At 42.6% G+C, this 24,945-nt stretch overlaps 1 protein-coding gene across 4 annotated transcripts in view; it reads right to left on the bottom strand.

Annotated features, from left to right (window-relative positions):
• The window catches only part of PIWIL4 (piwi like RNA-mediated gene silencing 4), a 71,897-nt gene that overhangs the window by 36,777 nt on the left and 10,175 nt on the right, over positions 1–24,945 (bottom strand). Inside the window, exons 1-4 of one of the 4 annotated variants that reach the window (XM_021102053.1) lie at positions 11,452–12,548; positions 9,833–9,911; positions 6,594–6,725; positions 2,342–2,556 (exon numbers count right to left, since the gene is read on the bottom strand). In XM_021102053.1, the coding sequence (XP_020957712.1) occupies positions 2,342–2,556; positions 6,594–6,725; positions 9,833–9,911; positions 11,452–11,541 (516 nt within the window). In that variant the 5' untranslated portion in view covers positions 11,542–12,548. Of the gene's footprint in view, positions 1–2,341; positions 2,557–6,593; positions 6,726–9,832; positions 9,912–11,451; positions 12,549–24,945 lie in introns of those variants that run through there. The other 3 variants (NM_001315802.1, XM_021102054.1, XM_021102055.1) reach the window with 3 other exon arrangements.

Genomic DNA, 24,945 nt, shown 5'->3' with positions numbered 1-24,945 from the left:
TGAATATGAAATGAGTTACATTAACTTACTCCTGGCATTTGCAGAATAAAACCTCTCCACTTTGGTCAGGTAATAGTGAGGAATGGTGGACCATTCAAGGAAGGTATATATAATTTTAATGTTCCCCAATTTCCAAACTGTTAGGACAAATGTCTTTAGAAAAACAAGATGATCCTTAATCATTTTCTCCTTCCTTCCTTCCTCTCTCCCTTCCTTTCTCTCTTTCTTTCTTTCCTCTTTTTTGGCTGCCCTATGGCATATGGAGATCCCAGGCCAGGGATTAGATTTGAGCCACTGCTGCAGGAACGCCAGATCCTTTAACCCACTGCGCTGGGCCATGGATCGAACCTGCATCCTAGAGCTGCAGAGATGCCACCGATCCCATTTCGCCAGAGCAGGAGCTCCCTGAGCTCTAATGATAATAAAACTCTTATAATACATCATTTAAGACTGAGAGACCATATCAGCATGCTAGCAACATCTGGCTATAGGATAAAATGTTGAAGGATCAATAAGGACTTAGGATGAATAGAACTATGTTTCTAAATGTATAGATCCCGACTTTCCAAGTCCTTAAGTCTAATCATACGGTATAATTTTAAAACTCTACATTCAAGCAGCTCCTCTAAGTCTCAACATCTCATGAAAGCATACAGGTCCCAAGAGTGCTCAGAAACACATTTCTTGAGGAAATTCACAAAGATTCACATGGAATCTAGGAATTTACATTTATGTCCTTGTTGCCATCCTGTTCAAAATTCTGAACTAAAAAAGGTTAAGCTTTCCAAGGGACAGAAGCATCAAAACTCTGTTTTGTGGTTAACAAACCTGACGAGCATCCATGAGGACTAGGGTTCGATCCCTGGCCTCGCGCAGTGGGTTGAGGATCTGGTGTTGCCCTGAGCTGTGGCATAGGTCTCAGAATGGCTTGGATCCCCTGTTGCTGTGGCTGTGGTGTAGGCCGGCGGCTACAGCTTCGATTCGACCCTTAGCCTTGGAACCTCCATATGCCACGGGTGCGGCCCTGAAACGCCAAAAAAAAAAAAAAAAAAAAAAAAAGAGAGAGAAAACTCTGTTTTAATTTTTCATACAGAAACCAGTTCTTTTTCTTTGTAGTGATTATACTATTGCTTTAGAACAAAGTATATGATAAAAACTACAATACCAATATCTTGATTTTAGCCTTGGAAGTATCAAAGGTGTAAAAAAAAAGTGGATAAAGGGATAGGACTGATGTAACTGCCACATCCAGTGGTCACACCGTTACAAAAATTCTTTTTTTTTTTTTTTTTTTTTTTTTTTTTTTTTTTTGTCTTTTTGCTATTTCTTGGGCCGCTCCCGCGGCATATGGAGTTTCCCAGGCTAGGGGTCTAATCGGAGCTGTAGCTGCCAGCCTATGCCAGAGCCACAGCAACTCGGGATCCGAGCCGCGTCTGCAACCTACACCACAGCTCACGGCAACGCCGGATCGTTAACCCACTGAGCAAGGGCAGGGACCGAACCCGCAACCTCATGGTTCCTAGTCGGATTCGTTAACCACTGCGCCACGACGGGAACTCCCAAAAATTCTTAAGATTGATTTTAAAAACTCATATTTCATATGATGGAACAATTCATGAAAGAAATGACAGATCTACGGTTTGATGCAAAGCTCTTTGACACATGGATACAATGGGGCAGGGGCCAAAGAAATAAATAAATAAAAGTAAATTTAAAGCTCGGAGGCCATAGGCTAAATGGTATTTCGTTTATGTTTTTTTTTTTTTTTTTTTTCGCCTTTTTTAGGGCTGCACCCACAGAATATGGAGGTTCCCAGGCTAGGGGTCGAACCAAATCAGAACTACAGCTGCTGGCCTACACCACAGCCACAGCAACACCACAATGCTGTATCCTTAGCCCACTGAGTGAGGCCAGGGATCAAACCCACGTCCTCATGGATACTAGTTGGGTTCGTTAACCTCTGAGTCGTGATGGAAACTCCCTAAGTGGTATTTCTTAAACTCTTGCCTATTTTGGAAAAGTTTGAAAAGGACTCCTATTTCAAGGACACTTTGCCTTTAAAAAAAGAAAAAAAAAAAAAGGCAGTTGAAAAAGCAGTGTCTATATTACAGCTCTTCTTTTTTAAATGCCAGACCATCCGCTTCTTAATTAAGATATCAATTACTGATGAGGTCTTAATTAAGAAGTCCTTTGCTCTCAGGCACAGGAACAGTAAAGAGAAAAGGAGTGAGTGAAACACTGATTCCAGCTGTGGAGAAAAGAGCTAACCTCTTAAATGTCTATGGAGGAGCATAAATGTATGCATGTGTGTGTATGTATTACCAGATTAACCATACTATACCTTTGCTTCTAGCTTTTGCGAGAGAAAAAGGATGACACCATCGAATGCTTTTGCCTTGCTGGAAAGTTCCCTGTGACTATAAAGCAGAGCAATTCGCAGCCTCCTAGATTCTATATCGGGACTGTAAGTCACGTGATACTGGTACAGCTGCCAGTCCGGAGGCAAGTCTAAATTAAAGAGATTTGTGACCAGCTTCACAGGTATTCCACTGGAACCTAAAGAAAAAAAAATTTTAATTAAGAAAAACACCCCAAACCCCACATTATGGTCATATCACAGCTTTCAAAAAACTTATTTGCATACAGGAGTTCCGTTCGTGGTTCAGCAGTTAACAAGCCCGACTAGGAACCATGAGGTTGCGGGTTTGATCTCTGTCCTTGCTCAGTGGGTTAAGGATCCGGTGTGGCCGTGAGCTGGGGTGCTCGGATCCTGCATTGCTGTGGCTGTGGTGTAGGCTGGCAGCTGGAGCTCTGATTGGACCCCTAGCCTGGGAACCTCCATATGCCACGAGTGTGGCCCTAGAATAGAAAAAAAAAAAAAAAAGTATTTGCATATGAATCCTGGAAAGCAAGGATTCCTGTTCAGTGACCCTCTGTAAGCTCTAGTAACAAGCAGCCTGATAACCTTATGGGAGTCCTGAAAACAAAAGGATCTTATTCAAACCAGGCTTCCTAAGAACCTAAGAGCAGATGCTAGCATTCTTGTTTTGGGGAGAAGAGAAATATACAAATTCAACTACCCTAGGACTCCTTCCAAAGCTTGCCCTGAAGCTGATTCTAGGCAACTCATATCATTCAAGAAATAGTTTTGTAACCAAGCAGGAACCCCCAGGGCCTTCCTGGGACAGACTTCTTCTATCAGGACCTCTGCTTTAGCTCCTTTCTGAAGATAACAGTATAACAGTACCTAGATAATAGTATCTGACACATATTTCCTCAGTTGTTTTACAGATGCTAAAAACCACCAAAAAAAAAAAGGAAGAAATTAACTACTTGATGACACAGCCAGGAGCACACAACCCCCAGAACTTCTGGCACCAAAAGATTGATAATGTTTACCCCTGTCACCTCACTTCAACCAGAGAGCTGTGTGCGAGCTGATCCCATATCCTGGGACGCTTCTACTTCACCTGGTCTTTAAAAATGCTTTGCTGAGGAGCTCCCTTGCAGTAGGTTTAGGATCTGGCATTATAACTGCAGCATCCTGCGTTGCTGCTGTGGAGTGGGTTTGATCCCTGGTCTGGAACTTCCACATGCCGACAGCACAGCCAAAAAAAAAAAAAAAAAAAATGCTTTACTGAAACTCATCAAGGAGTTTGGGCTTTTTGAGCACGAGCTGTCCTAGACTCCTACAGCGCCTTACAATAAACACCACACTTTCCTTGACCACAACCCCATGTCAATGGATTGGCTCTGAAATTACCGTGCTCTCAGATTATAAAGACGCTGTTCAGTTTTTACCATGATTACAGGCCCCCTCCTCTTGGAAAGCCAGATAATCAAAAGTTCACCCTACTTGAGAAAATTCTGAACAACTGCAATCAGTGTTGGCTGTGATGGCTCTGTGATTCCATCTGTAATTCTCAGATGGCCCTGAGAGATGGGGTGGGCGGCAGGGAGGGGCTGGAGAGGAAGGAGGAAATTTCACATCCACCCCGTGTGAGAACAGACAGGGCTCCCTGTTTCTTAAAGGCACAAGGAGGCCATGTGCTTCCAGAATTTGATCCCCTACAGAATTTTTTTATCCACCTCTTCAACATCTGCAGGACAAATTCAGCAATTGCCACAATGTAGCTAGTCAGTGCCCAGGTTGGCATAAGCTCCCTCCAAGAGAGAATCTAGGAGGGCACAAAGGAAGTACTTTTCACCTCTCCTGCTAGAGAATCACCCAGTGATTGTCTTATAGAAAAGAATGACCAAACTGACACTCCTGCGCCTTCCTCATGGAGGAAATGCAAACATGAGCCCTGGGGTGGTTAGAAAGAAAAAGTGTCACGTGTACCTTATGCCGTATTCCCTCAGTTTTGACCTGAGTGTCAACTGAAAAAATAATGCACAACCTAAATTTGAGAATTATTTTTTATTCAGTGGACAAAACTGAGGACTTAAGCCTGGGAGACAGCATCTCAGATAACTCTGAGAAACTGCTCCTAGGAGGTGATGGGGGAGCCAGGATATACAGGAGTTTTTGCAACAAAGATCAGGTAGTCAAAACATCAAAGTATTACTGTTATGAAAACAGTATGGAGGTTCCTCAAAAAACTGAAAATAGAACTACTGTATGATCCAACAATCCCACTCCTGGGCATATATCCAGAGAAAACCATAATTTGAAAAGATACATGCATCCCAATATTCACTGCAGCACTATTTACAATAGCCAAGACATGGAAGCAACTTAAATGTCCATCAACAGAGGACTGGATAAAGAAGACATGTATATGTACAAGGGAATATTATTCAGCCATAAAAAAGAATGAAATGATGCCATTTGCAGCAACATGGATGGACCTACAGATTATACTAATGAAGTAAGTCAGAGAAAAGCAAGTATCATATGATATCACTTAAATATGGAATCTAAAAAATGATACAAATGAACTTATTTACAAAACGGAAACAGACTCACGGACTTTGTAAACAAACGTATGTTTATCAAAAGGAAGGATGGGGGGGAGAGGGAGAGGGAAGGATTGGGAACTTGGGATGGCATATGCACACTGTGGCATATGGAACAGGGACCTAAGGTACAGGAAAATCTACTCAATAAAACTAACACAACACTGTAAACCAACTATACTTCAATAAATTTTTTTTAAAAAAGAAAAAGAAAACAAGATATATCGAGTTAAGGCATTTAGCACTTTTCTCTGTATGGGAAGATGCGGAAGTCAGGGCTCACGGAAACCATTCCTTTGACATGCCCTGTGGCTACCTGGGGCCAGTATCCTGCTTCTCTCCATCCTGAATCCCCTCAGGTGTACAAGTGGGGGTGGCTGCAGTGGCTGGGGGTTCGGCAACATGCAGCCCATTTGTCTCCATCCTGAGTTCCCTCAGCGCTCACTATCGGGCTGGCTGTAGTGGTTTGATGGCTACAACATCCTTTGTTTACTGATAAGGCAGGCAACATTTTTTCCACTGACCTACAGATATGCAGTAGGAGTAAGGAATCACTGTGCTATTTTCATTAAAAGGTTTTTTGGTTGTTCTTGTTCTCCCAGAGGCATTTCAGCTGCTCAAATGAATGGACAAAGAGAAGTCACATCTAGCATGTCAGAGTTAGCAATACCCCTCTGAGATCATTTGCCCCAGTACATGGAGTAACCATGACCCATTAGTGCTGCAGCTCTGAAAGTGAGGTGAACCATCCGATTTCATGAAAAGCCTAGAATACAAAGGAATGGACCGGAGTGCCCTGCCCATAGGAAGGGCAAACAGTTGTTTCATGAAACTTTGTTTCAATTGTATTTGTATTGTGTGTGTACGCAGGCTTGATAACAATATTTCTACTGACTTTGCTGCATGGTTTTTAAAAGTTTGAAAAAAACTGATCTGCATCAGTGGCGCAGTACGTGCACCCACAATTCTAGGTGCAACTTCAGGGGTGACCCCAGACTCTGAGTAAAAAATTCCCCACATAGGCTACATCTTTCTTTTTACAGCTGAAGTTCAGAAAGGCTCTTATTCCCCAAATAGGCAAAAGGTTGGGAAAGAGACAAAGCACCTTTTTGGACCCCCCTACTCCAGGTGTAAGGAGCAAATGTTTTCAACCAATGAAACGTAGTTTTGGAGAAAATGTTCTTCTTTCTATTAAAATTAGTAGAGAATTAAGGCTAAAACTAGTATTAAAGAAAGCCCTGAATATAGCAGATGTTCAATACATATCTTTTAAGTCAATATACGAACTTGTTTATTTTAGATCTAGAAATTAAAATTTCTTGAGCAAGATTTGTAACATTTAAAAAGTAAGTAGGAGTTCCCATCATGGCTCAGTGGTTAACGAATCCAACTAGGAACCATGAGGTTGCGGGTTCGATCCCTGGCCTTGCTCAGTGGGTTAAGGATCCGGCGTTGCTGTGAGCTGTGGTGTAGGTCACAGACGCGGTTTGGATCCCGCATTGCTGTGGCTACAGCTCCGATTCAACCCCTAGCCTGGGAACCTCCATATGCCGCAGGAGCGGCCCAAGAAATGGCAAAAAGACAAAAAATAAAATAAAATAAAATAAAAAGTAAGTAACATGAAGATTGGGTACCTGTTTTGCAGTCTCTCACGTGGGCCAATGTCTCTCGAGTACAAACAGCCAAATCCATGATGTCTCCTCTGATTTTCCCACCTCTCTCCTTGAAGGTACAACCAGCATCTCCAGAAGATATACCACCTGCATCTAAAATATGAAGAGAAACATGCCAGTGGGCATTGACCCCCCTTGTGGCAACACCTGTAGTCCTGGCTGAGGTGAAGGATCACCTGAGCCCAGAAGTTCTGGGCTGCTGTGCGCTATGCTGATCAGCTGCCAGCACTAAGTTCTGCATCAATAACACCATAGTACAGGAGTTCCCGTCATGGCTCAGTGGTTAAGGAATCTGATTAGGAACCATGAGGTTGTGGGTTTGATCCCTGGCCTCGCTCAGTGGGTTATGGATCCGGCGTTGCCGTGAGCTGTGGTGTAGGTTGCAGACACGGCTCAGATCTGGCATTGCTGTGGCTGTGGCATAAGCCGGCAGCAGTAGCTCCAATTAGACCCCTAGCCTGGGAACCTCCATATGCCATGGGTGCAGCACAACAAAAGTAATAATAATAAGGATACTATAATATTATATATTCTTGAGATTATATATATCAACTATGCTTCAGGTTAATGATATTATTTACAATTTTGATATCCAAAATGCATCTAAAGGAGTTCCCACTGTGGCTCAGTGGGTTAAGAACCTAATTAGTATCCATGAGGATGCAGGTTCGATCCCTGGCCTCATTCTGTGGTACAGCGTTGCCATGAACCGCAGTGTAAGTCACAGATATGGCTCAGATCTGCTGTGGCTGTGGCGTAGGTTGGCAGCTATGGCTCTAATTCAATCCCTAGTCTGGGAACTTCCATATGCCACAGCTGTGGAGCTAAAAAAGACCACCACCCACCTACCCCGAAAAAAAAAAAAATGCATCTAGAACCAAAACTCAGATTTTTGTGGCTTTTAATAAAACTAGCCCACATTGCAGAAAACAATCCTGACTATACAGAAGTCTTCAGCCTGAAAACTGAAAATTGTGAAGGAAGCAGGGCATGCTTTGTTCCAATTAGCAGACTGTGAGTTAGTCCTACTTCAGAACATTTGAGGCTGGTCTGATTCTTCTCTTGGCTAAGGAGGCATCTCCCCCTAATCCCTGCTCCACACCCATTTATGGGGAGCTGGTCTCTCTCCTGTAGCTCTTGGTTAACACCCCAAAGAGTTACAGACGAAGAGTTCCTGTTGTGGCTCAGTGGGTTAGGAATCCAATGAGTATGCATGAGGACACAGGTTTGCTTAGTGGGTTTAAGGATCCAGTGTTGCCATGAGCTGTGGTGTAGGCTGTAGACACAACTTGGACCTGGCGTGCAGTGGCTGTGGCATAGGCTGGCTGCTGCAGCTCTGATTCTACCCCTAGCCTGGGAACCTCCATATGCCACAGGTATGGCCCTAAAAAAAAATAAAATAAAGAGTTACAGACTGAGATTGTCCACATCAACTTCTATACAGATTGGGGCTAAACCTCTCACTTTTCACAACCACGGACGAGAAACGCCCGGACACTGCTATCAGTTTTTATGCCAGATCATTCCCCAGGCATGAAAGTCAGCACTTCACCTTGCGGCATCCCACGTACTGTTAGATTCTAGAAAATGTGAAATTAAAATGTTTCCAGATGAACATTTTCTGTTATAAACAAGTACAAAAAGATGCTAATTTTTTGGATACAACGTTGGCACTTTGATGATAATGGGAAAATAGAAATTTTATAGTGTGGAATTATTATTATAAAGTAATATGACTAATAGTCTGACAAATCTCTGGGATTCTGACTTGATCACTGCCCTTTGACATGGTCACTGTATGCAGCTACCCACATGGCACGACCACTTGGTATGCCCCCAACTGCTGTCCACACATACCCTTCCCTCTGGAGTCTAAGTCTCCCAGGAAGACCACAAAATTTATTTAATTTTTAAAAATTTGACTATTCTCACTAGATTATCCATATCATTTACTGTTCTAGGGTTTCTAAAAATTCAATCTACCACAGAATAATGACATAAAAATTTGTAGACATTTTCATAAAAATTCATAGAAAAATACTCTACCATAGAATAATAGTTGCCAGGATCTAGAGGGCAAATGGAGAGTTACTGTTTAATGGGCACGGAGTTTCAGTTCGGCAAGAGGAAAAAGTCTAGAGATGGACCGTGATGATGGCTGCACAACACTGCGAATGTCCTTAATGCCGCTGGACTATACACACTTAAACACTGTGAAACTGGTAAATGTTATGTAATGTGTATTCAACTCCAGTCTTTAAATTAAAAAAAAAAAAATTCAATCTACCCTTAAAAGATGAAAGGCTCCATCATGTGCTAGTCACAAGAATATGCAGCGAATGTGGAAAGAAAACCCCAGAGAAAAAGCCAAGTAACACTTGAATGGTGGTGGTAGGACTGGAATTATGAGACAATACGTTCTTCTGTCTAAGCACCCTGTGCGTGGCACTCTGCCATGGCAGCCCCAGGCAACTAGTGCATCCGCATGCCAAGTTGCACGGTATGGTAGAGGCTACTTGGAGCAGCATGTAGAGTATCCTGAGGCTGTATCTGGATTTGCAGGGAAGAGGGCTACCACCAAATGGTGACGTCTACCAAGGGTGGAGAAGGATGAAGAGAGATGGGGCAACAGGCACGGCAGGTTTCTACCATCCCTGCAAGGCAACTGGCATTTATATTCACAAAGAATTTTTAAATACTTTTCCCAAAACTATTCAGTAAACAGAATCAGAAAAACTATCTTTCTAGTGTTTGTGGGTTCCCAACTGCTAGGACAGTCAGGAAATTCAGTGGCAGGTTCTGTGTTTGGAAGTTCCAACGAAACAACACACACAGGGAGATCCTTTAAGAAAGAGAGGATGGGGAGTTCCCACTGTGGCACAACGGGATCGGCAGACTCTCTGCAGCACCAAAATGCTGGTTCCATCCCCTGCCTGGCATAGTGGGTTAAAGGATGCAGCACTGCTGCAGCTGTGGCAGAGGTCACAAATGCTGCTCAGATCAGATCCCTGGCCCAGCCCAGGAACTCCATATGCCGCCAGGGGCGGCCAAAAAAAAAAAAAAAAAAAAAAAAAAAAAAAAAAAAAAGAGAGAGAGAAAGAGAGAGAAGATGGGATGGCTCAAGAAATGAGTTTGCTGCTGTAAGACTTAGCAGGATCCCTCCTGTTCCATTTAGATGGAACAGACAAAGCTGCACTTACATTTCTGTGAAATCCTGCTTGTTCCCACGGGGTCAGTGCTAGAAGATGCTTCACTGTCACTAAGAGCAACAGAGGGAGGCTAAAATGGGCAAAAAATATTTGGTCAGATTTAAGATGCTAAATCATAAACTAAAATGCTATCACAAGATGAGAACAGTATCATGTCTTATGGCATCAGATTACCATGAACTAGGAAAAGAAAATGTTAACAGGTAAGATGCTGGAGAGAGGCGATGAGATTAGAAAAAAAAGGTAAGGATAAGTGATGGTTTTCCCCATTGGTCAATCTTTGATTTCAGTGCCAGCCATGAGCCGGATACAGTCCTTAGTCCCTGGAGGTGGAAAGAGGCAAAGGTGTGATCCTTGTACCCAAGGAGCTCTTCAGAGAGCAGGCAGTACCGGTAAGTGCAGGCCTCATGCTTCTGCAGCCCTCAGACATGGCCCTCTGATGTGAACATGTCTGCAGCAAGAAAATAAATGGAGGAGTTCCCATTATGGTGCAGCTGAAAGAAATCCGACTAGGAACCAAGAGGTTGCAGGTTCGATCCCTGGCCTCGCTCAGTGGGTTTAAGAATCCGGTGTTGCCGTGAGCTGTGGTGTAGGTCACAGACGTGGCTCAGATCTGGTGTGGCTGTGGTGTAGGCCAGCAGCTGTAGCTCCCATTCGACCCCTAGCCTGGGAACCTCCATATGTTGTGGGTGTGGCCCTAAAAAGCAAAATAAATAAATAAATACAAAAATAAATAAATAGTTGCGATTCTCACTTCAAATAATAAAAATGAAAAAAACATAGATTTAAAAAAAAAAGAAAAGAAATAGAGCCAGAGGACCTGAGCCACCAGTTCCGATGATGACTCTCTTGAATAAACTGGTCCAAAATTAGTTCAGAAAATAGGTGAAGGGAGCCATTAGTATTTTCTTTTCAGGGTGAGATTACTTGTTCTGACCTGCTTTAAAAAAAAAAAAAGGCTGAGGTCCAGAGACGCCTTCTTCCTAAGAGTAAATAAAGGCATACTGACCACACACTACCCACTTCAATACTCTCCATCCTTATAAGAGAGGCTCCAGGTCCTAAGAGCATGTGGTTGTAACATCACTGAAACATGGCTGATTTGCCGCTCAATTCTACCTAGTCGCCCAAGTCTAGTAAGAGCCCCGTGCACAGCGGCTGCTCAAGAAGCAGTAGTAGATTCTAAATGACATGAGTGTTTGAGATTATTCATTTTTACATAAGAATTAGCAAGACAGGTCATATTAGATTATATGTTATATAATGGTACCGAGGAAGGTACAGCCATTTTCACCAAGAGACTTCAAACCGAATAAAGTACTTTAAACTCAGAAAGTAGAAAGGAATAATACACTTGCCTCCAATTTGCAGCCCTTTTCACTGGCCAAAATATCTACATTAATTAGTATCTTACTTAAATAAATTCCCCAGCAGGAAAAAACAAACAAACAAACAAAAGTATGAGAAACCCCGGAAAGACCTAGAGTTGAGAAAGAAGATAAGCCACTACGTCCAGGCAGAGAGGAAGGGCTATCTGCCCAGGAAAGTGGTGTCCCAAAGGAGATGGAGGGAGGAGGGAGCGGGATAACGTCAGCAAGCGGTCTACCCACCGACGCCGCCGAGGCCGGGATGCGCCCCACGTCCGTGGCACCGAGGCTGCGGGCCAAGCCTCGAGCCCTCACGCGGGCCCGTCCACTCATGTTCCCAGTGAGCCCACAGTGTCTTCAAAGGCAGCAAAGTCTCAACGAGGGTATTTTTTCGTTGGCATCCAGATGGCAAAGCTGCAACGTAGGACTTGGAAGCGGTGGCTCTCTGGCTCCTGGGCTGGAGCCTCACGCGTGGGTGGGGGGAGGCACGCAGCCCGCCAGGCTCCGGGGCGGGGGCGCGGGCGCGGGGGCGCGTGGACTGGAGGGGGTGGGAGGGCTGTGGCCCAGACTTTTCTCTTCTCCCTCCCCTTACCACTCAAATTTGACATTTTGCAACCTGCTAGTATTTGCCCATCCTATGTATAGGTAAGGTTGTATCACATTGTTGCTTTTTCATCTATAGTTTCTGTTCGCTTCTATTCCTGGCTTCTGGATGTCTCCGAATTTGTCATGTTACTGTTGTCTCTGGGAGATAGCCCATTCGCCTACAGTGGTACTGGGAGCATTAATTTAAAAGGTGCATGGATGAAAAACAAAATAAAATAAAACGGAGAGGGTTGGAGGGGGTGACCTCATCTTCATGGATGTAATAGCTGTAGAGTTTTTGGGGTTTTTTTGGTTTTTTTCATTCTATGAATTGTCTGTTTATATCCGTTGTGATTTTAAATTGGATTTCTCATGTTTTTCTTATGATTTAGGGGAATTTCTAAATATTTTTTTAACATTGTGAATATCTACTCCCAATTTATCACTTGTTAATTTTAACTATAAAGTTCTTTCATCAAAATTCTTGATTTTGAGGTAGTCAGATCTACCATTTTTTAATTTTACGGTGTTTGGGTTTTTTCGGGGGGGGGTTAAATGAAAATTGTCTCTGCCCTAGGATTACAAGGGAATTATATGATATTTTCTTTTAGTTTACTGTTCACATTAGCTATCTTGTATCCTTCAAGTGTTCATTTATATTTATAAATGTATAGCAGTTCCCTGTGGCTTGGTGGGTTAAGAACCAGACTAGCATCCATGAGGATATGGGTTCGATCCCTGGCCTCTCTCAGTGGGTAAGGATCCTACAATGCTGCAAGCTTTGGTGTAGTTCACAGATGTGGCTCAGACCTGGTGTTGCTGTGGCTGTGGTGTGGGATGGCAGCTATGGCTCCAATTTGACCCCTAGCCTGGGCACTTCCTTATGCTGCAGATGCAGCCCTAAAATGAAAAATAATAAATATACATGTATGTTTATATGATCTATATGGTATGAGGTAAGGATTTGAACTCTTTCTCCATATAGTGGGCCATTATCCCCTAACATCATCTATCATCTATTAAGCAGTGTATTCTTTTTTTTTTTTTTTTTTTTTGGTCTTTTTGCCTTTTCTAGGGCCACTCCCGTGGCATATGGTGGTTCCCAGGCCAGGGGTCAAATCGGAGCTGTAGCTGATGGCCTATGCCACAGCCACAGCAACATGGGATCCGAACTGCATCTGCAACCTGCACCACAGCTCAAGGCAATACCGGATCCTTAACCCACTGAGCGAGGTCAGGGATCAAACCCGAAATCTAATGGTTCCTAGTCGGATTCATTAACCACTGAGCCATGATGGGAACTCCTAAGCAGTATATTCTTTATGTAATGGTTTGTGGAGCCACATCCAGCAAATGACAAATTGCCGTATCAATAAACCTAGGTTTAATTTTGTGCCCTCTATTTCTGCTCTACTTATTTATATCTGCTCTGCATCAGTACTTTACCATGTTTAACTAATTTTTTTTTTTTTTTTTTTTTTGTCTTTTTGCCTTTTCTAGGGCTGCTCCTGCAGCATATGGAGGTTCCCAGGCTAGGGGTCAAATCGGAGCTATAGCCGCTGGCCTACAACAGAGCCACAGCAACACAGAATCCAAGCCACATCTGCAATGTACACCACAGCTCACGACAATGCCAGATCCTTAACCCACTGAACGAGGCCAGGGATCAAACCCGCAACCTCATGGTTCCTAGTCGGATTTGTTAACCACTGAACCACGACAGGAACTCCATTTATTTCTTGCTATTGCTCTTAAAATCTGGTGGGGTAAGTCTTTACTCTTTGTTTATTTTTTCAATTGATTTATTTTTGTGAACCATATTCTTCCATATAAGTTTTAAAAGAAGTTTGTCAGCCTTCTTTAAAATGCCTATTTAATTTTTAATTGGCATTTTATGGAATATATAAATTAGTTTGGAAAGAACTGTCCTTCCTACAGTGTTAGATTTCTTCAAGTTTCTCTTTATATCCTTGAATAAAATTTAATTTTCTCATAAAAATTTTGTGTATTATTTATGGAAATTGTGGTTTTAACAGTCTTTTGAAATGTATCTTGTTTTCCTTATATTTTCTAATTAGTTATCATTGGTGTAGATACATGGTATCGATTTTTGTAAGTTGATATTGTTTATCGAGTTTTTTCAACTCATTTCACATCACATGTCTTTTGCTTTTATTGAATTTGCATGATCATATCATCTACAAATAATAATGTAATCTCATTCCTTCTTCTTATTATTATTTCTTTTTCTTGTCTTATCATGTTGGTCAAGTCTTCCTGTACAATGTTGAAAGTGACTGTGATAGCTGCTCTTTTTATTTTTTTCCTGATATTAAGGACACTGTCTCTGAAATGTCTCTGTTTTGAGTTTGCTATGAATATCTGGTTTATTGTATTTATCATTTTAAGGGAGCTCCCTTCTGTTCCTAATTTTCAAAGCTTATTTGAATCATGAATATATGTAAAACTTTGGTAAATTGAGCTGTGGATATATCAAAAAGCTTGTGCTGAGATTATAAGGGCACATTTGTGTGGGGAGCAGGCTATGTGTCCATCAGATGAGGCAATAAGTAGGTAAAATGTGGTAGATGCATAGAGTAGAATACTAGGCCAGCAGTCAAAGCAATGACCTAGAGATACATTCAGCAACATAACTAGGTCTTTAACACATTGTAATGAATTAAGAACAAAACAAGGAAAGATTGAGATCTACTCTGTGGCAAAATAACACCTGTTATTTAAAAAAAAAAAAAAAAACATCAGGGACACATGTACATTGATATGTACTTTTTTTTTTTTTTTTTTTTTTTTGCTTTTTTTAGGGCTGCACCCATCGCATATGGAGGTTCCCAGGCTAGGGGTCTAATAGGAGCTACAGCTGCTAGCCTATGCCACAGCCACAGCAATGCCAGATCTGAGCTGCGTCTGCAACCTACACCACAGCTCATAGCAACACTGGATCCTTAACCCACTGAGCAAGGCCAGGGATTGAACCTGAAACCTCACGGCTCCTAGCCAGGTTCCTTTCCGCTGCACCACGATGGGAACTCTGATATGTACTAATTTTTTTTTCTGCCTTTTTTTTTTTTAGAGCTACACCCACAGCATATGAAAGTTCCCAGGGGTAGAATTGGAACTGTAGCTGCCAGCCTACACCACAGCAGCCACAGCAACACAGGATCCGAGCTACATCTGTGAACTACACCACAGTCCATGGCAACACTGGACCCTTAACCCACTAAGCGAGGCCAGAGATGGAACCCCCATCCTCATGGTTACTATTTGAGTTCATTTTTTTTCCGCACAACAGGAACTCTAATTTTTTGAGTAAAGATATATATCCAATATATATCTTTACTCAAAAAATTAGCCAAGGATATATGCCAAACACAGTAAACTGAGTATCTACAAAGGGAGAAGAAGAGGAGTGGTAATGGGGAAAGTGGAAAGGAAAAGAAAATACATTACAGTATAGAACTGGCACAGATCAATGAGAACCATGTACAGTGAATTGAAGAAGGTGATTCATTCAATTTTCTGTTCTTGAAACCCTACAATTAGATAAATATAGTATCTAATGTTAACTGAATACCTGTAGTATGCCAGGCTCTGTTGAAAACATTATTGTTGCCTCTTTATAGATGAGGAAATTGAAGCCTAGGAAACTTAAGTGACTCACTCAAGTGTGTGTGGCAAGCTGAGAATTACAACTCAGGTCCGTCTACCTGCCAAGCCCACACCATATCCACTTGTCTCTTATTCACCTCCCTCTAAGGCATCTGCCTGGCTTTAGATATAGCCCTTGCTAGAGGAAAAAGTGTAAAATGCCACACCTTGCCTTCTCTTTATTTTACATCAGAATATTCTTTCATTACATTGTCCTGGGAAATCATTAACTTTGAGGGCTGGCAAGTGCAAAGGTATGATGGTCTTGGACTTTGTTCAGTGAAACTACGCTAATGAATAATACATTTCTCTTGAAAATGAATGAGTCTGGGAGTTCCCTTTGTGGTCCAAGTAGGTTAAGAACCTGACTAGTATCCATAAGGGTGCGGATCAATCCCTGGGCTAAGGATCTGGCACTGCTGCAAGCTGTGGCTTGGGTCACAGATGCGGCTCAGATCTGGTGTTGCTGTGGCTGTGGCCTGGGAACTTCCATATGCCACAGGTGTGGCCCTAAAAAGAAAAAAAGAAAAAAAGGAAAGAAAAGAAAGGAAGAAAGAAGAAAGTTCTTCTTTTGAAAATAAATCTAAAAGTTGTGCATGATCATAAATTGCTATGTAGAATGTAAGACAGGTGGAAAACAGAATCTGGACAAGGAATATACTTTCGAAAGCCTATGCTTTGTTTCCGAATATAAAAATAATCTTTATCCCATGTTTTCCAAATTGACCACCTCCTGGTAAATTTGATTTTCATTGATGTGAGACCATTATTATAGAGGAACAAGAAAGGCTGAGAACACATGTAGGCAACTTCAGTCAGATCCTTTCAATTGTGCAAATACTAACTCGTTATGAAATCAGAAATATCAATTATTTCCAATCACTACTTGCATTTTAACTCTGTTATAATTACAACTGACCTACAAATCATTCACACTGTACCCTCCACATATGATTTTAAAAGCGTTTGTATATTCCCTGTAATAGCATGGTTACAATGTACATGGGCTTTAGAGTCAGACAGATTAGAATTTATATCCCAGCTCCATCACTTACTATTGTTATGACTCAAGAAAATGCACTTGGAGGTCCTGTTGTGGCTCAGTAGGTTAGGAATCTGACATAGCGTCTGTGAGGACATGGGTTCAATCCTGGCCTCGCTCAGTGGGTTAAGGATCTGGTGTTGCCACAAGCGGTGGCATAGGTCACTGATGCAGCTCAGATCTGGTGTTGCTGTGGCTGTGGTGTAGACCTGTAGTGGTAGCTTGAGTTTGACCACTAGCCCTGGAACTTCCATATGACGTAGTTGTGGCCATAAAAAGAAAAAGAAAAGAAAAGAAAATACACTTAATCTCCTTTAGCCTCAGTTTCTTCAACTATAAAATGGGGGAAAGTTATGCCAGACTTTCTCACCTTTGGCACTATTCACATTTGGGGCTGGGCGATTTGCTATTTTAGGGAGCTGTCCTATGCATTATAGGATGTTTAGCAGTAACCTTGGCTTCTGCTCACTAGACACCAGTATTTTTTGTCCTTGCTGTGGGCCCCAAAATATCTATACATAGATAAAGAACAGATTTGTGGTTGCCAAAGGTGGAGGGGGGTCAATTGGAAGTTTGGGATTGGCAGATGCATACTATTATATAGAGAATGCATAGGAGTTCCCATTGTGGCCCAGCGGTTAGCAAACCTGACTAACATCCATGAGGATGTAGGTTCATCCCTGGCCTCGCTCAGTGGGTTGAGGATCCGCATTGCTGTGGCTGGAACCCTAGCCTGGGAACCTCCATATGCCATGAGTGCAGCCCTAAAAAGACAAAAAGACCAAAAAAAAAAAAGAAAGAAAGAAAGAAAAAATGGATAAACACCAAGGTCCTACTGTAGAGCACAGGAACTATATTCAATATCCTGTGATAAACCACAATGGAAAAGAATGTATACACATTGTATATACACATATATATGTAACTGAATTCCTTTACTGCACACTGGAAATAACACAACGTTGTAAATCAGCTATACTTCAATAAGGTAAATTGTTTTAAAAATTTAATGTCTGTAGACACTGCCAAATGACTCCTGTAGGACAAATTGTCCTAGATTAAGAAGCATGAGATAAGGCTACCACTCAGGGTTGTTTTGAGGATTAAATGAAATACTAATAATGACCCTTAGTGTAATGTTTGGCCTGTAATAAAAATTGAATGATTGGTTATCATTATAAGGATGTGTGATGGACACAATTTACAAAATCAATTCAATACAATTTTTGCCATATTTTGTACTTGTGTCAAATCCTTCAGGGAGTTCCCGTTGTGGCACAGTGGTTAATGAATCGACTAGGAACCATGAGGTTGAGGTTCGATCCCTGACCTTGCTCAGTGGGTTAAGGATCTGGCGTTGCTATGAGCTGTGGTGTAGGTCGCAGTCACTGCTCGGATCCCGCATTGCTGTGGCTCTGGCCTAGGCCGGCAGCTACAGCTCCGATTAGATCCCTAGCCTGGGAACCTCCACATGCTGCGGGAGTGGCCCAAGAAATAGCAAAAAGCCAAAAAAAAAAAAAAAATCCCTTCAGGTACACATATTGGCAATGGTGTTTCGAGGCACAGGCAACTCTCATCTTGTGTCATCCTTCACGTTTTCCTCTGCCTACCTTTCAACCCCAGTCATGGCTGTGGCCATCAGCTTCACACAGTGTAACCTCAACTTAACCTCTCACTTCTGTCCCCGGACTTCTCTCTGCTACTGCAGGAAACATACCCACAGGAACAACCCCAGAAGCTCAAAGGAGTTAACATCCCTTGGGGAATGCTTGGCCATTGTGATGTGGGAGATGGTGGGTAAATACTCCCTCCCCACCCATGGAGCAAACTGTTGTGTGGTGCATTCTGTAGCGTCACAGAGGGTCGGAGAGGGATTGAGTATCAGATACCACAGTGGCGATGACCTTGGTAATGCACTGCTGAGTGGACTTCATCCTTCCCTGCTTCACTCTCCTTCCTTGCAATCACTTCCCAAAATTAACTACCTGCATGCAAGCAGGTTCTATCTCAGGTTCTTATCTCACATTCTATCTTGGAGGGAACCTAGGTTAGCCTAGTTCAAAAAAAGAATGTCGTATCTGATAGGGATAGAATAGGATAGATACACAGGTAGCTGGAACTGTAGAAGTCCCAGAAGAGAACCATAGCAAGGGAAGCCTAGGGAATTTGGGGAGACCACTGTACGTTAATAATTGCTCGAGAAAGTCATCAGAATGAAGCTGGCTTACTTTAACTATAAAACTATAAATAAAAGACAGGGTATATCTCAGGTCATTGACTGAGAGATAAAATGAGGCCTGCGTTCAAGTTCGGCAAGATCATCAACCTTGGACCAAGGACAGGCATTTAAGGGAACGATGACCTCCTGATGACATTCCAAAGTAGGAGACCCTCATTATACAGAAACCTGAGATAATTTAACATATTGTAGCATATGTTATCCCTCCTCTGTTGATTCGAATGAACACCTTGCTAGTTTGACCTCATAGGGTCAGATACTCTCTTAACGGGTATGAAGGAGGAGCTAACCATGTAAGCTCACTTTCCTTGCATTATAAAAATGTAGCCCAACTCATCCTTGGGGCAGAGCTTCTTTGCCTGCCTGCTTGTATTCATCACAAGTGTCCTGTCTTTTTTTTTCTTTTTTTTTTTTTTTGCCTATCACTTGTCTATTTCTTGCCTATCACTTGTCTCTCACTGAATTCCTTCTGTGCTGAGACACAAAGAAACTGAACCTCTGTAAGTCCAGACACCAGGTGAATGATTCTAATTAAAAAAAAAAAAAAAAAAATACATGGGAGCTCCCATCATGGCTCAGCAGTTAAGGAACCTGGATAGTATCCATGAGGATGAGGTTTTGATCCCTGGCCTGGCCAGTGGGTTAAGGATCTGGCATTGCCATGAGCTGTGGTGCAGATGCGGCTCAGATCTGGTATCGATGTGGTTGTGGTGCACATGCAGACACGGCTCAGATTAATAGGGATGGAGTAGGCACAGGTAGTTGTAAAAGTCCCCATAAAGGACCATAGTTAAAGAGGGACACTTAGGGGACATTGGGAGATCACTGTAAGCAAATAAATTGCTCAAAAAAGCCATCAGAGCAAGGCAGCTTTGCTTGACTAGTGGAGGCACCAGAACTGCCTCAGGTCCTTGGGTGGGGGATGGGACGAGGTCTGCATTCAGAGTCAGACCAAGGGCAAGAGTTTGAGGACCGCTCTTCTGCTGATACCCAGATACCCAGGAGGAGCTGCTACTCCCAGAAAGGAAGAGGCAGGCTTTTCCAACCCCCACTCCCCTTGGAGGATAAAACTGTAGCCCACCAGATCCTGGGGCAGAGCTTCCATGCCTGCCCTCTTGCATCTCTCACAAGCTCCTATCTTAACAAATCTATTTCTTGCCTATCACTTTGTCTCTCGCCGAATTCCTTCTGCGCGGAGACATGAAGAACCTGAACCTCGGTGAGTCCAGACACACGGTGAGTGATTCTAACTTAAAACCCTGGGTTCAAGTCCCAATCTGGGTTCTGGCTAGGTTCAGGCAAATTAGTGCTGTCAGTTCCAAAATCCTGAGTTGCAATGGCTAAGGTGTAGGCTGGCATCTAGTTTCAATTTGACCACCCTAGCCCCTAGCCTAGGAACCTCCATATGACATGGGTGTGGCCCCAAAAAGACCAATTTAAAAAAAAAAAAAGGGTTAAAGTCCCAATGTGGCTTTTGGCTGTGTTCAGTCAGAGATGTTTTCAGTTTCATATTCACTCATTTAAAACATATTTCACGTCCACTGTGAACTCAAGCAGGGGTGTCTGAATTTTATCAATGAGGAAAATACAATTAAAAGAGTTACCTAAACTCACCCTGCAAGTCAGCTGTAAAATCAGTTCTTCATTATTCAGTCCTGTGGTTGTACCTTAATTTTAAAAATGATTTTTATTAGGAAAATGCTGTAAATAATGGCATACCTGTGAAATTAGTATATCAATAGTGTTGTATTCTTTGGATTTTATTTCAACCATACTTGCTAGGTTAATTTTGAACGGTCTCATTTCTTAACTTTTTAATTTGAAATATATCACACTTACAGGAAAATGTCAGTACTAGCATAAAGAACCTTCCACAAAGATTCAGGTAACATTTTGGTGTTTGCGCTTTACTATTTTCTCTTCGTGTGTGTGTGACTGTGTGTGTGTGTGTGTGTGTTATAGAAATCATATCTTTTGACTCCCTAATATTTTAGTGTGTATTTGTTAAGAATATTTTCCCATTCTTTCATACAACCCAATCCAATTGTTGCCAAAACTCAGCCTCTGTCTGCTGTTGCTAAAGAGAAATGTGGAGACAGAGTTTTGAGTGGAGGAGAAAAAGAGAGCTTTATTGCTTTGCCCGGCAAAGGGGCCACAGCCAGCTAAAGCCTTAAAGACTGTGCCCTCCTTGGGAGAGATTAGGAGGTGGTTTTGTAGTTTGGAGAGTGGAAAATAGGGACCTAGATGAGGACTGATGTCAAGGCAAGCTTGCATTGTCTTTCAGAGCTGGTGTTTAGTGCCCCAGGACTGGTTCCAGAGGTCCTCCTTTCTGGCATGAAGAATGCTCATCAAGTAGTTGCCATCTTCCATTCGTTGGGGGTTTAGTTCTGCAGAAGGGCGCAAAGATATTTCCTTGAGGCTGAACCAGGACCCTGCCCCGAAGCTGCCCTGTGTTTCTTGACTGCTCCTCCCTGGTCTCAGCATCCCCTCCCTTCCCTGATTAGCAACTGTTCGGACCTGCTCTTTGGAACTCAGAGAAGGTCTTGGAGCCCGAAGCTTATTCCCTAAAAATAAGAAAGGGAGGACACGGAAAGGCTTTGCACCCAGAAGCCCTACGGGGGCCCTGCTCGGTTACACAACCACAAAATTTAACATGGATAAAATACTATTGTCTAATCTACAGTGAATAGCTAATTTTGACAATTATCCTCAAATGTCCTTTAAATCATCTTTTTTTTTTTTCTTGTCCAGAGTAGTTAGGTCAGGATAATACATTGCATTTGGTTGTTATGCCTCAGTTTTTTTATCTGTGACATGAAGAGTGCCTGTGTCTCTCTCAACAATTTGTAAGAAATATGTGCCACGGGAGCGGCCCTAGAAAAGGCAGAAAGCCAAAAAAAAAAAAAAGAAAAGAAAAGAAACGAAATATGTTATTAAAATATCCAAAGAAAGGAAATAACTATTTAAAATTTTTTTAAAAATTATTCTCAAAAAAAAAAATCCAAAGAAAGAAAAATTCCCCTTATGCATGTTAACTACTAGCCGTTATGCTGGAAATCTTTCCAAAACATACGTCTGCCTCTTGGTCTATAGTGAATGCTCTGAAAGTCAATTAACTGCTTCTGGAGAGAGGAACTTACAAGCACCGAAGATTCCATGCAGCAAAAATGTTTTCTGTTTATCTGTGTGTGCTCCATGGTGCTTCAGGAAAGATTTAAATTTATTTACACACATACAAGGGGCAACCATGCAGGACCCTCTGGGGGTACTGGGCATGAAGGGCTTTCTGTGTCCCCCATTTCTTGTTTCTAGGAAAGAGGCCTTGTTCGCCTCCATAACCTTCCCTGAGTTCCAAAAAGCAAATTCAAACAGTTGCTAATCAGGGAAGGGGAGGGTGTGTAGATACAGAGATAGGAGAGGAATAGTGAGCAAATAGTTCAAGAGTGCAAGACTGGGCCAGGTCATAGTTCCTCCTCAAGGAATCTACATAAAAATAGCTTTGAATTCTTCTGCAGAACTAAACCCCTCCAAAATGAAAGATGTTATAAAGTACTCTTTATTCCAGAAAGAAGGAGGACCCACCAGAACCAGTCCCAGGGCCACTAAACGCCAACTTTGAAGAACGAATGCTTGCATCTGCCTTGATTCTTATCTGTGGCCTTGTTTTCTACCCCTTCCTATTCTCTCTCAAAGAGGGCACAATTTTAAGGCATTAGCCTGCTTTGGTCCTCTTTGTCTGGCAAAGCAATAAATCTTTTTATTTTTTTTCTCTTTTGCTCAAAACTCTCCATGTTTCTATTAGGCACTGGTGGACAGAGGCTGTTTCAGCAACAAAACCACACCCCCCAATGACTGCAACATGCCATTTTAATTTTCCTTGGCCATAAGCACTTTCACCTTGGTAGGCTCATTTTTCAATTAAAAAAAATTTTTTTTTTGTCTTTTTAGGGCTGCACCTGCAGCATAGGGAGTTTCCAGGCTAGGAGTCAAATTGGAACTGTAGCTGCCAGCCTATGCCACAGCCACAGCAACACTGGATCCGTGCCACATCTTCGACGTACACCACAGCTCAGGCCAATGCCGGATCCTTAACCCACTGATCGAGGCCAGGAATCAAACCTGCATCCTCATGGATACGAGTCAGATTCCTTAACTGCTGAGCCATGATGGGAACGCCAAGAAATACTGATATTAATTCTCCTTTAAATATTTGGTAGAATTTGCCAAGGAAGCCCTCTGGTTCTGGTTTTCTGTATTGGGAGATTTTGATTATTGATTGAATATTGTTATTACCTATCGGTATGTTCTGATTTTCTTTTTCTTCCTGATTCAGTGTTGGTAGGTTGTGTATTTCTAAAAATTTATTCATTTATTTTAGGTTATCTAATTTGTCGGCTTATAATTGTTCTTAGTAGTCTCATGATCCTGGGTATTTCTGTAGTGTCAGTTGTAATGTCTCCTCTTTCATTTCTTTTTTTGTCTTTTTGCCTTTTCTAGGGTCGCTTCCCGTGGCAGGTTACGGGTCTAATCAGAGCTGTAGACACTGGCCTACGCCAGATCCACAGCAATGTGGGATCCGAGCCACGTCTGTGACCTATACTGCAGCTCACAGCAGTTAAATTTTCTAGTCCTTCCTTCCCCAGCCCTCCTCAGAAGACCTAGAATTTTCTCTGGCTTGGCAACCTCATCCTCCTAGGGACTGGACCTCATTTCTACACTCCTGACATGTTGCTGTGATCTTCCTTTAAACCACATGGACTGACCACCTGAAACAGCAATGGTGCTGCCACCCATCTGGTCCCAAGTCGTGTCACCTGGAGACCCTTGTACTGAGCCCACAAGATCACAACTGATGTTAACTTGACACTGACCCTCACCATGAGGTCTCTAGGTTCTTGTCGATACCACAGTAAGAGCTGCTGGCAACCACCCAAAGGGACGGCCTCTAGTGAGTCATCTGACCTTGTCTAAGCCCTTCCCAGGCATGGCTCCTGCTTCTTTCCAAATGTCCAGCCACTGAGGTTCCAGCAAGCTTCCTGGTAAACCCGTGCTAAATATGGGCCCCCGTGTTTTACAGATAAGAAAATCCCCATTCAGAGTAGTTGAGAAGATTGCCCATATAAGCCACTGAAGATGAATGAAAATTATGTAAACTAGGACAGAGGGGCATAGTCACAGTTACTGCAGAGCTTAGACTTAAAGGACTTAATGAAAGGCAAAGTCCTATAATGAAAGATTTGGAATCAAATGGACACCTGGCTGGGGTACAATTTGCATGACTGTACGAGTCTTGTTTCTCAGTTTTCTTATCTCTAAAATCCGGATAATTCTTGCATTAGTTAGTTATTGCTGCATAACGAATACGTCCAAACAAACCCTAAAACAACAAACATTTACTTAACCTCACAGGTGCTGGGGGTCAGGAATCTGGGTGTGGCTCGCCTTGTGCCCTGCAGGCTCCTAGGAGGTTGCAGTCGAGATGTCAGCCAGGCCTGGGGTCTCATCTGAAACTTCATGCAGCTGAAGGCTGGCAGCACCCTGTTCCTTTCAAGTTGTTGGACCCAGGTTCTCAGTTCCTCACTGGCTTGGCCAGAGGGCCTCCCTCGGTTTCCTGCCCCCACTGCAGCTCACATCCTATCAGAGCAAGCAAGCTCGAAAGCAAGAGTCCCAGGATGGAAAACCAGGCTTTTTATCACCTAATCCAAAAGTGTCCACCTTTCACTTCTGCCATATTCTTCTCTTCATTAGAAATGAGTCACTGGAGTTCTCTCAAAAGAGACAGCACAGCGGGTTAAGGATCTTACAGTGTCACTGCAGCAGCTCAGGCTGCTGCTGTGGCATGGGTTCAATCCCTGGCCCAGGAACTTCCACAGGCCCCCAGTGAGGCAAAAAAGAAAGAAAAAGAAAGAAAGAAAGAAAGAAAGAAGGAAGGAAGGAAGGAAGGAGAAATGAGTCACTAAATCAGAACCAATGGATACCAGGAGGCAGGGACCAGTGCAGGTGGTCTTGGAGACTGACTACCACAATGTCTTTAATGTAGAGTTGAAAAAAAAAAAAAAAAATGTAAAGCACCCTGTGCACAGTAGGAGCTTAAAAAATAGCACAGATGAGTGAACTACAGCTTCCAGCAAAGAGTCCTTGTTTAGAGTTCCTGCTGTGAGGCAGTGGGTTAAGAATCTCACTGCAGCGGCTTGGGTGGCTGCAG

Source organism: Sus scrofa, chromosome 9, assembly GCF_000003025.6.
Source record: "Sus scrofa isolate TJ Tabasco breed Duroc chromosome 9, Sscrofa11.1, whole genome shotgun sequence".
NCBI lineage: Eukaryota > Metazoa > Chordata > Mammalia > Artiodactyla > Suidae > Sus > Sus scrofa.
This window is presented reverse-complemented; position numbering and strand designations above follow the sequence as displayed.